Source organism: Daphnia magna, linkage group LG7, assembly GCF_020631705.1.
Source record: "Daphnia magna isolate NIES linkage group LG7, ASM2063170v1.1, whole genome shotgun sequence".
NCBI lineage: Eukaryota > Metazoa > Arthropoda > Branchiopoda > Diplostraca > Daphniidae > Daphnia > Daphnia magna.
The window spans coordinates 2,698,735-2,716,177 of NC_059188.1; the positions used below are offsets into that span (position 1 = coordinate 2,698,735).

At 40.5% G+C, this 17,443-nt stretch overlaps 1 protein-coding gene and 1 pseudogene across 3 annotated transcripts; one reads left to right on the forward strand and one right to left on the reverse strand.

Moving 5' to 3' along the window:
- Window positions 1-11,091: 11,091 nt before the first annotated feature.
- On the reverse strand, window positions 11,092-12,809 carry LOC123474175 (annotated as a pseudogene).
- A 237-nt stretch (window positions 12,810-13,046) lies between these two features.
- Window positions 13,047-14,422, forward strand: LOC123474272 (dolichyl pyrophosphate Man9GlcNAc2 alpha-1,3-glucosyltransferase-like). Of its 3 annotated transcripts, none has more exons than XR_006648880.1 (3): window positions 13,047-13,254; window positions 13,314-14,246; window positions 14,313-14,422. XR_006648880.1 is itself a non-coding variant. In XM_045176221.1 (3 exons), exons 1-3 carry the CDS (start codon window positions 13,088-13,090, stop codon window positions 14,000-14,002), a joined length of 786 nt encoding a protein of 261 aa, XP_045032156.1. In that variant the 5' UTR covers window positions 13,047-13,087; the 3' UTR covers window positions 14,003-14,422. The 3 variants fall into 3 exon arrangements, 2 of the variants coding, with proteins under 2 accessions (XP_045032156.1, XP_045032155.1); XM_045176221.1 differs by having other exon boundaries at window positions 13,314-13,886; window positions 13,957-14,422; XM_045176220.1 differs by having other exon boundaries at window positions 13,314-14,422.
- The last annotated feature ends 3,021 nt before the right edge of the window (window positions 14,423-17,443 follow it).

The window sequence follows — 17,443 nt, forward strand, 5'->3', positions numbered from 1 at the left end:
GTAAATGATGTCGCTGTGCGCACTGCAAAAATGTTTTTCTTTTTCTCGTAGAAGCCGACTTTGAATCAAATGTAAAACAAAACAAAAACTCAAGCAATCATTTTAGTTTATATTGTTATGAATTGGATTCTGGGAAACTCATTCGAAGGCAACGTTATATCCACTTCAAGAGAAACAGACGAATGATTGTCGTCGGAGAGAAAAGGAGGGAAGAAGCGGGAAGAAGAGCAAAAAGAAAAAGGGATGGCATTGAGTTTAGTACAGCGAAGACGAGTGCAGACGTTCTGGGGTAGATGGCTAGCTGGGAAAGTGTGGCTGGCTTTGCCCAGCAATCGAAGGTGTGATGGCTTAAAGAGAGAGAGAGAAGAAGACAGGAGAGAGCGAGAGAGACTGAAGGTGAAATACAGAGAGAGAGGCGCCAGGCATAACGATATAAATATGTAAAAATTTGCCATGTTGATTGAATACTGGCTGATGGGTAGGTCGAATGAGGTTAAGGCTATGTTACCCCCAAAAACAAAGATTGTTTTTCTTTGCTATTTTTCAATCTTGAAATTTTTGTTTTGGGGGTTATGGGCTTATTTTGAAAACGGCCCTTAAGATTAGTTTACTTGATTGCGCCTTCCCAATTATTGCTGCTTATTCCCCCCATGCGTTTACAAAATAAACAGCTAAATCTAATAGTCTACCCTAACGGACATTAACTTAGATGAACTCGCTGCAGCTCATTCCGACTTCTTAAAGCCGCATCATCACCACAACTTTGAGCAGTCCGAGGGTCACGACAAGAATTTATTTACATTTCTGCCTGATTTATATTAAACAGAATTAAAACATATTTGTGATGGTTAACTGCAGAGAACGTGAAAAAAGAATGGGTTTGGTCGTCCTATTAATCCACCGTTTATAATTCATGTGGACACCTAATTTCCTCCATTTGGAGTTTATAGCCTTTGCTTTCCATGTAACCAGCCAGTGTGGTCATTATTCCAATCGTTATTCAAACTTGCGTCACTCTTTCATCCATCGTCGACCTGCAATTAGCATTAGATAAACACTCATTAGTAACGCATACGGTATCACGCATAGTAACGGCGCTATAGCGAACCAACACCGTTACCAAACGAAAAACGTTTTATCAAGTCTTTTATACTGTACCAAAGAGACTGGCAAAACGCTACGGCTCTTTATGGCACAAGTTTACGTTTCATGTTAAATTTCGCAAACAGAATAAACTGAATTGACAATAATAACAAATGAACTTTATTCGTTACTTCTTTTTTATTATCTATTGAATAGAATCTTGTTTATGCTAGATAGATACTTACATATGAAAAACGCTACAATAGAAAAATCGTATGGTCTATTGTTAATCACGGATCGTGAATGGAACGTGTATCAGTCCCGCCGTAAGACCGGGAAGGTTCTCTTCGGTTGGCACTAGGTGGCACGTGAGTAGCACGGGACCGATGAGGCAAGAATTCGAAGTCCATTTAGGGGGGTTTGTACCATGGGGTTTGTACCATGCTTTGGGGTTGTAGTTAGGTATTTTAACGTAGGCACAAGATGGGCATTTGGGCGGGCAACTTTCACCGCAAAGACCATTACAAGTATGTCCGCAACGAAACATTTTCTTGCACGGTTTGTCACACGGAGCTCGTTTACAAAACTCATAACAGGGGTGGTCACAAACTTCATGAGGACACTCCCATTCACACTTTTTTCGCTGGCAGGCGTCGATAAACAAGGGAATCGACGAGCAGGCACACCGAATTTGCATTACATGATCATTTGATATGAGATTACATCCTACTGTGCTTTGTTTTTCCCCCTTTTCTTGAGTTGTGACAAATCATTAATCAAAACGAACCGAAAGTTTAGTTTTTGATTAGAAAAGTATTCGAACGCTAAATGCAAAATATAACAAAACGCTTATGATATTACTTCAAGATGGAACTATAATGCAAAAAGATTTTTTTTGTTTTTTTTTTTTTTTTTAGATCTCAAAAAGTTCACGGTTGAGCGCCGTAGGGAACTGCCACCTAGGCCATGCCCGTGCTCCTTTTTGGTCCGTAGACCGAGGCGGAAGTTAGTTCCTCATTGAATGGAATTATGGTACATGCTGATGGACGCAAAGTACACAAAGAAAATGAGTGTGAAAACTCAAGTAAACTGGGCAACTTCGATTTACTTCCCCAATTCTTAGCAGAAGAATGCCCCACCTGACCATTTACGTGAACCTTTGCACAGTCCTAATCGTTTCTACGTTACTACCCCGTGGGTAGATAATTTCGAAACTATCGGGACTGCAACCGGGACTCACGTCAAATTTACTTGTTTAGCGGGGGTGGCAACTCCCAAAACCGACTTTCTTCCTACTCGAGTTTCAATACTTACCTATCATACTTAAGGCTTCATCAAGTCTTTTATACTGTCTCATAGTTGATCCAAAAGAGCTACAGCTCATTATGGCGTCAGTTTGGCTTTAATGCTAAATTTCGCAAACACGCTGAACTAGATTGACAATAATAAAAAATGAACTTTATTCCAGTGTTCTGCCGAATAAGGAAAAAATTTATTTGAATATGAATACGAATAAAATGAAAATTGAATCGAATAAAGAATAAGAATAAAGAATAAAAATAAAAAATGAAGAATAAAGAATAAAGAATAAAAATAAAATTTATTTTTATTCGTATTTCGAATAAAATAAATTCTAATGATTTTCTTAATAGAGCAGTAAAACATCCTGCGTTGCGCGTTTTCCACAAATGCGAAAATCTCATTTGTGTCCAAGTTGGTCTGCTGCGGCTGCAGCTTCTTATGGAGAAACCATCTTCTTCACGTTAAAAATTAAGTTTTCATAACTATAATTTAGATTTTCCCCTTTTCTTCCTAGCAGTGGGTACGCTATTCATCTTTTCATTTCCCAATATTTTTTTCTAGCTCCAGTTCTATCTACTTTATTTTTATTTTATTTTTGTTTGTAAGTTGCTCGTCTCTTTTAGCCGAAGAATTTCGTTTGCTGCCAGAAATTCGTCTGCTACAAGGGGATGAACAACAAACCATTCACAAACAATAGCTAATTAAAAATAAACCAGATAGAATTAGGACTAGAAAAAAAATTGGGAAATGAAAAAATGAATAGGGTACCCTCTGCTAGGAAAAAAAGGGGGAAAATCTTAATTATATTTATTAAAACTTATTTTTTAACACGAAGAAGTTGGTTTCTCCATAAGACGCTGCAGCCGCAGCAGACCAACTTGGACACAAATGAGATTTTCGCATTTGTGGAGAACGTGCAACGTAGGATGTTTTACTGCTCTATTTAAGGATGATGTTTCGATTTTTGAATAATAAAATTAAAAACAATTAATAGTAAATAATTAAGCAAGTGATTTCTTTATTTTGGTGACACAGCCAGTCCAATCAAATCAAACAAAAAAAACTTCAAAATCAACGGAATCCAGATTCATGGAACAGTAGAAAGCTAGTAGCAGACAATTATTGGCCTCATGACATTTTCAATGGCTAAACGGAAAAAAATAACTCCAAACAAAAGAGCAACGGCTAGCGGAAACAAAGATTTTTAAACTTAGAGGAACTTTATTTTTTATTCGATTTTTCCATTTAAATTTTGGATAATCGAATAAAAAATAAACATAAAATAAAGGTAAAAAATATTCGAGAATAAAGAATAAGAATAAATCGAATAAAAATTTATTCGAAATAAAGAATAAGATTTTATTCGTATTCTTATTCAGAATACGTTTTTTATTCGAAAGAGCTTTATTCGGCAGAACACTGCTTTATTCGTCACTTGCTGTGTTACTTATTATTAAGAATCTCAATTATGCTAAACAAATTTTGACACGCAAAAAATGCTACAATAGAAACGGAAACGGTTGCACTCACGGATCGTGACTGGAACAAGTATAGCAATCCCGCCATAAAGCTAGAAGTTACTCTTCGGTTGCCACCAGGTGGCATATGAGTAGCATATTTCTATGAAATCTTTTGATGGCTGTCTGCTGTCTGCTTAAGTGGGCATTGATGGCATGTTAATTTTTAAAAAGTTTGTACTTCAAATATAGGAACTATCTTGCTTTCGGCGGATTATTCTCAGTTGGAACTTCGAATATTGGCGCATTTGAGCGAAGACGCAGGTCTTTGTTCTGTTCTAGCCAACCCGATGGCGATGTTTTCCGCGGCATTGTATCGGTTTGGAAAAAGAAAAAGCAAGAAGAAGTCAGAGACGATGAAAGGCAAAAAGCGAAACAAATCTGCTACGGGATTGTTTACGGCATGGGATGTAAAAGTTTAGCCGAACAGTTGGAAGTCGGGGAAGAAGAGGCTCAACTCTTTGTGAACACTTTCCACGCAAGGTATCCTAGTAAGTTAATCGTGTGTGTTGTCGATTCTGGATATAGCCTAATCTTTCTAATCTGATTACATCAATGCCTTTTAGGTATACAAAGCTTTATAACAAACACAGTTAACCAGTGCCGCACGAATGGATTTGATGATGTTGATGCCTAATTTTCTTGACAGGTCAACCGATGTGGAAAAAAATTCAGGAGGAAAATTAATTGAGCTGCTGACATTGGCCTATTCTGGAATACATCAGTTTGCATCATAATCAGAAAGGTAATATTGCCTCTTTTAATTCCTTATCCAGTTGTAGCTATGACTTGAGTCTGCGTAGATAAATTTCTTAGCTTTATTTGAAATTTGAGGCTGTGATAACTTTTTGAAAACGACAAGATATTTTCTAAACTAAAGCTTCACTAGATCTACCCAAAAGCAAGCAATCTTTATTTCAACATATAGATAGCAATTACTTGTTACACCAAAAGTACCCCGCCAGGGTGTGTTCTGTTATTTCCCGCCCGAATTATTTTGGGTAGCTTTTTTCTCATAATTTATTAATCACATCGTCATGGTTTCAACTGCGCTAGGTTGGTTTACGTTAACGATCACATCATCGCCGTGTCTGATCCTTTTCGATTGCACTATATGATGCAGCGAGTGTGGGTGTATGTCGAAAATATAAATTACGCAGAAACCTCCATAGAAGGGAAACTTGTGTGATTAGCATCACACACACACACACACACACAAGAGAATCCAAACACATCCTTTGTTATTCAGATTATTTTCCCTTTTTTTTTTTTTTTTTATGTGTAAGGACAAGAGAAGGAAAACGCTGGAACTGTGTGCTACAATCATGATTCTTCTTATATTCTCCTCCGCTGGAAAACGATACTTTATTGTGTCACGACCAAGATGCTTAACAGGCGTCGGAAACAAAAAAAAGAGGTTTGTCTTCCAACAAATGAATACAGACTTACTTGACTCCCAATTACAACTCGAAAGGTCAAGCGTTGGAATGGGATTGGCCCCCATTGCAATGCAAGACTGAATAGAGAGGTAAGAGCCCTCAGCTGATGTCACGATGTGGATCATATAGTACAGCAATATGATCTCCGTCCGGGCAGGTCTGGAGGTTACTCGATAACAAGTCAATCAAGTGCTTAGCGCAACCCTTTTTTTTTTCTTTTTTCAATAACTAAAATCCAAACTGGCTAACCAAAACTTCTAACATCTGTTGGTTATCAACTAACACACTTTGAGTAAACTGTAGCAAAAGGAATCTGTGTATTACTCTCAAGAGTACCATACGCCACACCGTCTTGTCTACGTACAAGCAAGTTCTGGATTACCCCTTCTCTCCCTGTGCAGCGTTGCCGCTCTTCCCAGTTTGTTGCCTTGTTATATTCAACCATATTCAACACCTCCCCTCAAACTGAGGAAACACAGGACATGAAGACAATACAATGACATCAATACAAAGTATGCTGGAAAAGATACCGATCCTTGTGTCGGAAATCCTTATGTTCGACAATCCTGGCGACCATAAGCTTACATCATACATGATCAAAGAAGACAACAACACACAAAAAAAACTTAACACGAAATCCAAAGGCTCGCCCTGTGTCCGCCTTTACAGAGCGCCTACATCACTAACACCAATCTTGTCACGAAGGTATTTGAAACGTGGAGCAGGCAGGGGCTTCGTGAAGGTGTCTGCTAGTTGTTCCTGGGTGCTCACATAGCTGGTGTTTATTACTCCGTTAGTTTGGGCTTCTCTGATGTACCAATATCGGATGGCGATATGCTTCATTTTCCGATGCATTTCCTGGTTGTATGCTACTTTAATTGCCCCTTGATTATCACAGAATAATGTGATGGGACCAGGTTTTCCTTGCCCGATCTCCTCCAGCAGTGACTTGATCCAAGTTCCCTCTTTGGCCGCTTCACTTCCGGCCACAAATTCCGCCTCGGTTGTAGAGGTGGCTGTGCATTCCTGCTTGCGGCTGAACCATGAGATAGGCCCACCATTTAGGAGAAAGATGCATCCTGATGTTGACTTTCTGTCGTCATGATCTCCGCCATAGTCAGCATCAGTGAATCCCAGCGCTCCTTGTTCTTTTGTTGAGGAGAAGATTATCCCATAATCTTTGGTTCCGGCAAGATAACGAATAATGCGTTTGACAGCAATCCAGTGTTGAGGCCCTGGGTTCTGATTGAACCGTGCTACTTTGCTCACAGCATAAGCAATATCAGGCCGTGTCGTGGTTGAGAGATACAGAAGAGCTCCAACTGCGCTCTGATACGGAACTTCCTTCATTTTTTCTTCTTCCTCTTTGTTTTTAGGGGACATAGCAGAACTGAGATGTAGACCCGGCTCAGCAGGAATCACATTTGGGTGACAGCTTTCCATTTTAAATCTTGCCACAAGATCGTCCACAAAATCGGGTTGGGAGAGACTCAGCGTGCGTGTGCTTCTGTCTCGTTTGATTGTGAGACCCAGGAATCGGCCTACAGGAAGAGTCCTCAGCTCGAACTTTTTCTTGAGATATGTCACAAAGTCGTCCAGTGCCTTGTTATTGGTTCCACATACAATAGCGTCATCAACGAAGAACAGGGCCGCCATCCATTCCTCCCCTTGAAGACGGAAGTAAAGACACTGATCATGCTGAGAGCGAGTGAGGCCATATGTAACTATAGCGTCATTTAGCTCCATATTCCATACTCGGGGGGCCTGTTTCAGTCCGTAGATACTCTTTATCAACCGGCAGACATCAGCCTCACGGCCGTAGGCCACATAGCCTTCCGGCTGGCACATGTAGACTTCCTCCTCAAGACGTCCATAGAGGAACGCCGTCTTCACATCTAGTTGGATGACGCTAAGATCACACACGGCAACTAGAGCTAGGATAATCCGAAGAGTGGATAGTCTGACAACCGGAGCTAATGAATAAGAAACGAATATGAAACAAATTACAAATTAAAATTAATTAGCGAATAACAAACCGAATGTTTCATTATAGTCCAGTCCAGCCCGCTGAGAGCAGCCAAGGGCCACGAGCCGGGCCTTGTAGCGCTCAGCAACTCCATCATAGCCTGGCTTGAGCTCAAAAATCCACTTGCTTTTGATAGGCTTGCGTCCTGGTGGCAGTGGGACGAGTTCCCACGTCTCATTCTTATGAAGTGAGTTAAGTTCGTCTTCGACGGCAGTCTTCCAGAGAGGTCCTTGCGGTGATGAGAGGGCAGCACTCAAAGTGATGTTTAGTTTGCCATAAATTTTCTTTTCTGGCTGATCAGTCGATGTTCGATGTCCAGGTGCTGTAGCATGATATCCACGGTAGAGAAGATATTTTTCTGATGGCCTTGCAGTTCTCAGGGACCGGCGGAGGTGACCTACTGGATCAGCAACTGGCTCAAAACCATGGAAAAATTCATCCTCCGTTTCTCCATTCGTTTCGTTTAAATCAGCCTCCCCTAGTCCATCTATGACGGGATCATTTGGTTGGGAAGCTCCATCATCGGCCCCCATGTTCACATCAGATTGATCCGTAGGAATCTGTTCGTCCAGCAGAGACTCAGGCATCTGTTCATCAGGTGACAATGGAAGAAGTGAGTAGTATTCCCGCTCTTGTAGCTCAGAAGAGTTTTCATGGTTGAGGTTTTCTTCAAATACAACATCTCTGCTGGTGATGATTTTTCTGGTCACCGGATCCCATATCTTGTACACTTTGGATGAATCGCCATATCCCACCATGATTCCTTCCGTAGCCTTCGGGTCAAGTTTCCTTCGTTTTTCATCCGGTATATGCGTAAAAGCTGGTGAACCAAATGTCCTCAAGTGTGACACGTCCGGTTCCTTTCCATGCCAGAGTTCAAAAGGTGTTATTTTCCCAGTACTAGAAATCACCCTGTTCTGAACATAAGCTGCACATAGGACTGCCAATCCCCAGAGTTCTAGGGGAACTTTCTTCCCGTACATCTGGCTCCGTGCTGACTCGATCACCGTCCTATTTGTTCTTTCGGCAACTCCGTTCAGTTGAGGGGTATAAGGCGGAGTGACTTGATGAGTGATTCCAGCTTTGGCCAGCCAATTCTCAAAATCCTTGCTGCAATATTCACCTCCTCCATCAGAGCGAAGGATCTTTGTTTCTCGTCCAGTCTCAGCCTTCATCTTTGCATTGAACTTCATGAATGCTTCAGGGACCTCAGATTTTCGTTTCAGCAGTTGGATATCACAAAAGCTCGAGAAATCATCCTTAAATGTCACAAAAAACCTTAAAAGCAAAACAGAAAAAAATAAACAAAATTTGTTGTGATAAAATTACACAATGATTCAAAAAACCTTGCTCCGCTTGGTGTGCATATTTGGATGGGGCCACACACATCAGAGTGGACTATATCTCCAACGTGTGTTCCTCTAGTGCGGGTAGACAAGAAAGATGTACGTGACATTTTCCCCAGGAGACATCCTCGGCAGTGGGTAGAGAGATGAAGTTTGTCATTGAAAAGGGCGAGTCCAGCGACACTCCCCAATGTTGCCATCCTTAGGACAGTCTTGTGGTTGAGGTGGCCAAAACGTTGATGCCATAAGGAGAGAGAGGCAACTTGAGCAGCAGAGAGTGCCCTTTCAACAGTATGGTGATTCTCCTTTGCTTGGATGTTGAGTTGATATAAAGTTTTCTTTCCTTCTCGCTTCCCTTCCATGATGACGACATCGTCTTGAGAGAAAGAAACAGTGTCGTCGTCAAAGACTACTTTGAGGCCTGCATCAGTCGCCGTACCAATCGAGTAAAGATTGATACCTAATCCAGGGACGTAGAGGACTCCTCTCATCTTTCCGTGCAGATGTTCACCATTCACTGTAGCAGTAAGAATAACATCTCCTTGCCCTGCTACAGTGAGACTTGATTCTCCTATACCAGAGACAGACCATTTCTCTGGTCCAGTGGGTACAAAGTTGGTCAGAAGTGCCCTATTGTCCGTCATGTGCTGAGTAGCACCTGAGTCAGCGTACCATGTTGACGGCTTTTTGACTTCGCGATCCGTCGAGGATGTATAGCTGTACCCCTTTCGTTCTTTTTGGTAGTCCTTTTCATCTCTGTTGTCGTCACGGCGATGTCTGTCTTTGTCTCTCTGGTCTCTGCTATGATCACTATCTCTTCTGTCGTTCCGATCAAAACGTTTTCTTTTTCGGTCTGCTTCGTCTTCCTCTTTTTCACGCCGGCGTTTGTATTTACGACATTGAGCTCTGACATGCGTCGTCGATTTGCACTCCCAGCATTCCTTCGTTGCGCCAGACTGTTGATGAGAAGGATGGCCTCGTTTTCCACGATCGAACTGGGCAGGTAGAGCACGTTCTCTTGATTCTTCATCATGTGGTTCAGCGCCGTTTTTATTCTTACTGAGAAATGCTGCATCAGGAGTTGATCGTTTTTCTTCATCATTTCTCATGCTCTTGTCGAGTGTAATGAGACGGGTCGTGAGCCTTTTTAGAGTCTTCTCAGCGACGGGTGTACTTTCCCAAGCAAAGCCAAAGACACGGAATTCTGCAGGTAGTGACATGAGGACTTTTGCCATTATTTGTTCGTCATCAATGGCTATGTTGAGGCTCTTCAGACGAAATGCAATTTGCTCTAGTTCTGTCAAAAAACTTGAGACACTCTGGCCTTGCCTAAAGGTGCACCCATAAAACTTGGTCCACAATAATGGTATGCTATCAGCGGCAGCTTCTTCATACTCAGATTCTAGTTTGATCCACATCTCTCTGGCTGAGTTGCAGGTCATCAGGATTCGTGATTGTTCTTCTTTAATGGCTCCGAATATGTTCTGCATTGCCCTGGTGTTTTTCTTCTCCCAATTGGTGATATCAGCTGCATTCACAATGACTTGGGCATCATTGCGTCTCTGAAGTGAGGAGAAAAAGAAAAAAAAAAGAAGAAGGCTGGTTAGCTTTTTTTTTTTTTTTTTTTTTTTGATGTCCATGCTCGGCCTCACATTGTCATAATGCGGAATCCCTCTCACATTGTCACAATGTGGAAAAGCACCAGCTTTCTACTCGGTTCTTCACATTCTCTCAATGCCGAATCCCTCTCACATTGTCATAATGTGGAATCCCTCTCATATCATCACGATATGGAAAAACACTAAACTGTCTTGTAGATGTTCACTCAGACCATAGCAAAGGAAAGAAAAAAATACTGACAACATAGCCTCATGGCCTTGCTGGCCACCAATTTCCATCAACACATAACTAGCAAGAAACACAACAAAGAATAATAACTGTTTCTTACCACATCAGGTTTTTGTTCAGTCCCGTCAACAATTCCCCAGAGCTCATCACTTTGTAGTGCCAATTTCATCCCGAACTTCCATGATTCGTAGTTTCTGCCATCAAGGCACCATCCAACATGGCGGCGTCCATCCTTTTCCATCGCCGAAGATCAGTTCAATTCACTTTTCCGAACTAAAAAAATATAGCTACGCGTATAGCTGGGCCCATAACCTGTTGGTTATCAACTAACACACTTTGAGTAAACTGTAGCAAAAGGAATCTGTGTATTACTCTCAAGAGTACCATACGCCACACCGTCTTGTCTACGTACAAGCAAGTTCTGGATTACCCCTTCTCTCCCTGTGCAGCGTTGCCGCTCTTCCCAGTTTGTTGCCTTGTTATATTCAACCATATTCAACAACATCTAGTCCGAATATTTGAGCATTTCCTTTTAAGGGAATTTCAGATTGAAATTAGGAAATTAACATTAGTGATGGAAATGCAAACTAAAAAATTTTACGCTACATCCTGCTACGCAATTAAAAACGGTAAAGATAAGTGGATTTCAACCTTGCCCAATTCAATGTTAATTGGCAAATGCAATCAATTGAAGCAATGTTCTATGCTACGCAACTAAATAGCTATATAAATTATACCAGACTGATGAATACCAATGATGTAAATCTCACTAATGTTCTAGTGTATAAATGCGTTCAGCAATTACAATGTTGTAGGGAAACAAATCGCTTTCATTAGCTTTATTTGATACAAAATAAAAAGAACGAGGGGATTTGTTAACGGCATTGTATCTGTATTCAACAATTCATTTGGAAACATTCGTATGGAAAACGACTAGTGAATGCATAAATGGAAATACTTATTTTGGAACGAGGACTGTAAATGATAAAATCAAATCTGAATATTCCATCATCGAGCTTGATGGACAGCGCAATTTTCACGATTAATAGTACTTGGGAGCATCAGTGTAGTAGGATGGGGTTGCATAGGTAGTTGTGTAGTAAGCTGGAGCCTCGGTGTAGTAGCCGGGAGTAGCATAGGTTGTTGAGGAGCTTCGGTGTAGTAAACCGGAGCGGCATATGTTGTAGTGTAGTACTTCGGGGCTTCTGTATAATAGCTTGGGGCAGCATATGTTGTAGTGTATTGTGGAGCCGAATATTTGGGAGCCTCAGTGTAGTAAACTGGAGCAGCGTAAGTGGTGGTGTAGTACTTGGGGGCCTCGGTGTAGTAGCTTGGGGCACCATACGTTGTGTATTCGGATGCCTTTTTTGTGTAGTATTGCGGAGCCTCAGTGTAATAAGCTGGAGCGGCGTAAGTGGTGGTGTAGTATTCAGCTTTCGTCGTATAATACTCCGGGGCTTTAGTTGTGTAGTATTCAGCAGCCTCAGTATAGTAAGATTGAGCAGCATAAGTTGTGGTGTAGTAGCTAGGTTCGACGTAGTACGAAGGAGCAGTCGTGGTGTAGTAACTTGGGGCAGCGTAGTTCTTCGGGGCTTCAGTGTAGTAGGTCGGCTCGGAGTAGTAAGATGGGGCGGCTTCAGTGTAGTAAGTTGGTGCTACGTAATAGTTGGGCGCCTCTGTAGTTGTGTAGTACGACACGGTTGTCAGTGTAGCTTGGAGCAGAGTAATATTTTGGGGCCTCGGTGTAGTAAACTGGTGAAGCGTAAGTTGTGGTGTAATACTCAGGGGCCTTTGTGGTATAGTAGGTGGGAGCCTCGGTGTAGTAGCTTGGAGTGGCATACGTTGTCGTGTAATATACTGGCGCTTCTGTGTAATAGCTCGGTGCGGAGTAGTATTTTGGTTCCTCCGTATAGTAAGTCGGAGCTGCATACGTGGTGGTGTAGTATTCAGGAGCCTTGGTGCTGTAATACTTGGGAGCCTCGGTGTAGTAAGTGGGGGCCGCATATGTTGTGGGGTAGTACTCGGGCGCCTTTGTAGTGTAATAACTGGGGGCAGCATACGTCGTGGTGTTGTACGGCGCAGCAGTGGTGTAGTACGGCGCAGCAGTAGTCGTCTGGTATGAATAACTACCGTACTCGGAAGAAGACGAATCCATCGGCACACCCATGGTCCACCCAGCCATCAGTGACACGACAGCCAGTAGCAGCATAATACCATAAAAAGCTGCTGCAATCAAACCATTGGTTTTAATAAATCAGTTACATAATTGCAGTCATCAAAACTTTCAACAATCAATCCACCTCTATATACAACATACAAATCCTTTAACTCAACAATTGCATTGTCATATTAACACACAAAAAGGATGAGACAAGTTGAAATGTATACTTTACCCATAATTGCAGGCTGCGACTTGAAGACACTAAATTAACTCAGCTATTTTTGTTTTTTTGTTTGGTTTTTTCGTTTTGTTATTTATTTTTAGTGATTTTCGTCATAGTAGTCATAGCGTAGTAAGGATTCACTATGGAGGTCCCTTACAAGTTAGAAGTGATTGCTTTGACTACAATCATCATTAAACTGGGTGTCTCAGTTTTCCCATATTCTGGCAAAAATCAACCTCCAAAATTTGGAGATTATGAAGCTCAAAGACATTGGATGGAAATTACGGTTAACTTACCCATACAGGATTGGTAGGTTTGATGTCGAGATAGGTTGGCTGATATTATTCATAGGATATCCATCTCATCAGGTATAGAAATACAACAGACAATGATTTATTGTACTGGGGACTGGATTACCCTCCTCTCACAGCATATCAAAGCTACCTAACTGGATCGGTGGCTAAGAAAATCAACCAAGACTATGTAAAACTCCATGTGTCTCAGGGATTTGAAAACTTTGACCACCAATATTTCATGAGGATGTCCGTCCTTGTGTCTGATTGTATTTTCTTTGTCAGTGCACTTTATTTTTACATTAGAAGCTTGAAGATGAGTAATAAGTACAAATGGGTTTTCTTTGCTTTGTCCTCACACTCTGGACTCACCCTTATAGATTATGGTCATTTTCAGTACAATTGTGTTTCGTTGGGGTTGACCTTGTGGGCAATCATTTTTGTTTCTCAGGGAAAGAATGTGTTAGCAGCAATTGCCTTTTCAGCTGCCTTAAACTTTAAGCAGATGGAGTTGTATCATGCAATACTTCTATTTGCTGGCTTCTATTTGCTGGCTTCCTGTCAACCTAAAGGTTCCTCACTTCCCTCCCAACTAAAGAATTTGGTCCAGATTGGCGCTGCCACAGTGGCGACCTTTGCAATCATTTGGTATCCATTTCTTCAAATTCATGATTGGCTTTTACAGCAAGTCATCGTCAGACTCTTTATTCCTTTTCAGCGTGGAATCTTTGAAGACTATGTCGCCAATTTTTGGTGCACGCTAAATGTTGTGATCAAAATCAAACGACTATTAAACCCAACCTCAATCGCCTCGGGAACTATCACCTAGGCCATGCCCGTGCCTGAAAGAAAAAGTCAGGACGTTGATTCGAACGGATTCGAATGCAACGAGCACTAAGTACGGTCACATTATTGGAGGAATGACCGTGTGCTTGGTTCGTGATTTGGAGTCACAAGTGATAGCTGCAAGCTGATATCACTCGAACCACTGCACCAACCCGACTAAGCGTATACTTACCTATCATACTTACCATACGAAATTTGCTTCATCAAGTCTTTTATACTGTCTCATAGATGATCGAAAAAAGCTGCAGCTCATTATGGCGTCAGTTTAGCTTTAATGCTAAATTTCGCAAACACGGTGAACTAGATTGACAATAATAAAAAATGAACTTTATTCGTCACTTGCTGTGTTACTTATTATTAAGAATCTCAATTATGCTAAACAAATTTTGACACGCAAAAAATGCTACAATAGAAACGGAAACGGTTGCACTCACGGATCGTGACTGGAACATGTATACCAATCCCGCCATAAGACCTAGAAGTTACTCTTCGGTTGCCACCAGGTGGCATATGAGTAGCATATTTCTATGAATATGAAATCTTTTGATGGCTGTCGTTCGGCCCGTTACATTGGCGATTGTATGGAAGTGAAAATGACTAGCTGGTTGGTTACTACAGTCAGTATGTCGTATTGTGCACGTCATATTCGCCTTGTTTTCTGTAGATGACAGAAAACGGCAGAAACGACAAGAAGACTCATGCCTGAACAGATTCGTTCTGTTCTGTTATAATCTAGTAAATGCTTTTGTATTGTACAAATGCAATTTTAGTTTCGATCGAACTGATCACACCGGAATCTTTTCAGCCTTGTTAGATTGTGGGGTAAATGATGTCGCTGTGCGCACTGCAAAAATGTTTTTCTTTTTCTCGTAGAAGCCGACTTTGAATCAAATGTAAAACAAAACAAAAACTCAAGCAATCATTTTAGTTTATATTGTTATGAATTGGATTCTGGGAAACTAATTCGAAGGCAACGTTATATCCACTTCAAGAGAAACAGACGAATGATTGTCGTCGGAGAGAAAAGGAGGGAAGAAGCGGGAAGAAGAGCAAAAAGAAAAAGGGATGGCATTGAGTTTAGTACAGCGAAGACGAGTGCAGACGTTCTGGGGTAGATGGCTAGCTGGGAAAGTGTGGCTGGCTTTGCCCAGCAATCGAAGGTGTGATGGCTTAAAGAGAGAGAGAGAAGAAGACAGGAGAGAGCGAGAGAGACTGAAGGTGAAATACAGAGAGAGAGGCGCCAGGCATAACGATATAAATATGTAAAAATTTGCCATGTTGATTGAATACTGGCTGATGGGTAGGTCGAATGAGGTTAAGGCTATGTTACCCCCAAAAACAAAGATTGTTTTTCTTTGCTATTTTTCAATCTTGAAATTTTTGTTTTGGGGGTTATGGGCTTATTTTGAAAACGGCCCTTAAGATTAGTTTACTTGATTGCGCCTTCCCAATTATTGCTGCTTATTCCCCCCATGCGTTTACAAAATAAACAGCTAAATCTAATAGTCTACCCTAACGGACATTAACTTAGATGAAGTCGCTGCAGCTCATTCCGACTTCTTAAAGCCGCATCATCACCACAACTTTGAGCAGTCCGAGGGTCACGACAAGAATTTATTTACATTTCTGCCTGATTTATATAAAACAGAATTAAAACATATTTGTGATGGTTAACTGCAGAGAACGTGAAAAAGAATGGGTTTGGGCGTCCTATTAATCCACCGTTTATAATTCATGTGGACACCTAATTTCCTCCATTTGGAGTTTATAGCCTTTGCTTTCCATGTAACCAGCCAGTGTGGTCATTATTCCAATCTTTATTCAAACTTGCGTCACTCTTTCATCCATCGTCGACCTGCAATTAGCATTAGATAAACACTCATTAGTAACGCATACGGTATCACGCATAGTAACGGCGCTATAGCGAACCAACACCGTTACCAAACGAAAAACGTTTTATCAAGTCTTTTATACTGTACCAAAGAGACTGGCAAAACGCTACGGCTCTTTATGGCACAAGTTTACGTTTCATGTTAAATTTCGCAAACAGAATAAACTGAATTGACAATAATAACAAATGAACTTTATTCGTTACTTCTTTTTTATTATCTATTGAATAGAATCTTGTTTATGCTAGATAGATACTTACATATGAAAAACGCTACAATAGAAAAATCGTATGGTCTATTGTTAATCACGGATCGTGAATGGAACGTGTATCAGTCCCGCCGTAAGACCGGGGGCCGTATTCTAGCCTTGGCTTAAATTCTGGTCTTAAACTTACTAAAATTTCTTATAAAATTTCCTCACGTAAGTAAGGAAAAAATGGAAGTTCGTCATTTCAATAAACACGTATTCTAGCTTAAATTTTCTTACTTTTATTTCTGAACTTAGTGTAAGTTCAAATTCTAAGATCAGATTTTTCAAGCATAGAATTTTTTATTTTCTTAGAGGGCGGACCTTATAGCGACCAATAAGAATATTCGTTTCATGACATTGCGTATAGTAATAGATGCTGTTTACTTTATTATTATTACAAGGCGTCTGCTAGAGCTAGAATCTAGTTAGTATTTTTAAAGTTATAAGACTCTTTGATTGACAGTTTTGGTATCTTGAACTGTGTTTATTGTGCTAGTGATAGACTTACGAGATTGAAATGGCCCCATCAATAAAAGAAAAAGCGTGGTCGTCATTCCAAATAGAAACTTTAGTTGATTAGTACATCGCAAGAAAGTTAACTTAGCTATAATTGTGTTGCTTATTAGTTTAATGTAAACTTGATTGTTGATTGTAATTGGTCTACAAACAACTTGCGGCCCAATTTGTTGGAAATGATTCCTATGGTTAATCAGCCAATGCAACAGTTAATACACATGGAAATGTTGTAGTAGCTTAAGACTACTAATAATATGAAATAGAGAATACCTTCGATATACCAAATAGAAGCTTTATCGAATCTAAATACTTTGTAAATTTTATTATCGTCAAATAGATCAAAAATATCAGCACGTTTACGATAAAACGGAACCATTCTCCTTCTCACTTCTATTCGTTTTTCATACAATTCATCCTCATTCGCATCACTGTCATTGTCACTATTTAAAACTTCGTTCAAAACATCAAAGTGACGTTCGAACTCGTCGATGTTATTCATCTTCAATTCTCACTAGACCACTAGATGTTGTTACTTGATAATCAAAACAATGACACGTGAAAATACTAAAAACTAGGACAACAATAGCTGTAAGCATTAGCCTTAGCACGGAATTTTAAGAAAATAACCGCTGTAAGCCAACTAATAGTTGGCTTACAAAAATTTGCTATCTTAAGTTTTAAAAGACAAGTTCAAAATATTTCTT

Excerpts from the sequence above, each read along its gene's own strand:
- LOC123474272 (XM_045176220.1), top strand. The coding sequence starts at position 13,088 with ATGGAGGTCCCTTACAAGTTAGAAGTGATTGCTTTGACTACAATCATC. Across the intron at positions 13,255-13,313 it reads AACTTACCCATACAGGATTG|GTATAGAAATACAACAGACA; the intron begins GTAGGTTTGATG and ends CCATCTCATCAG.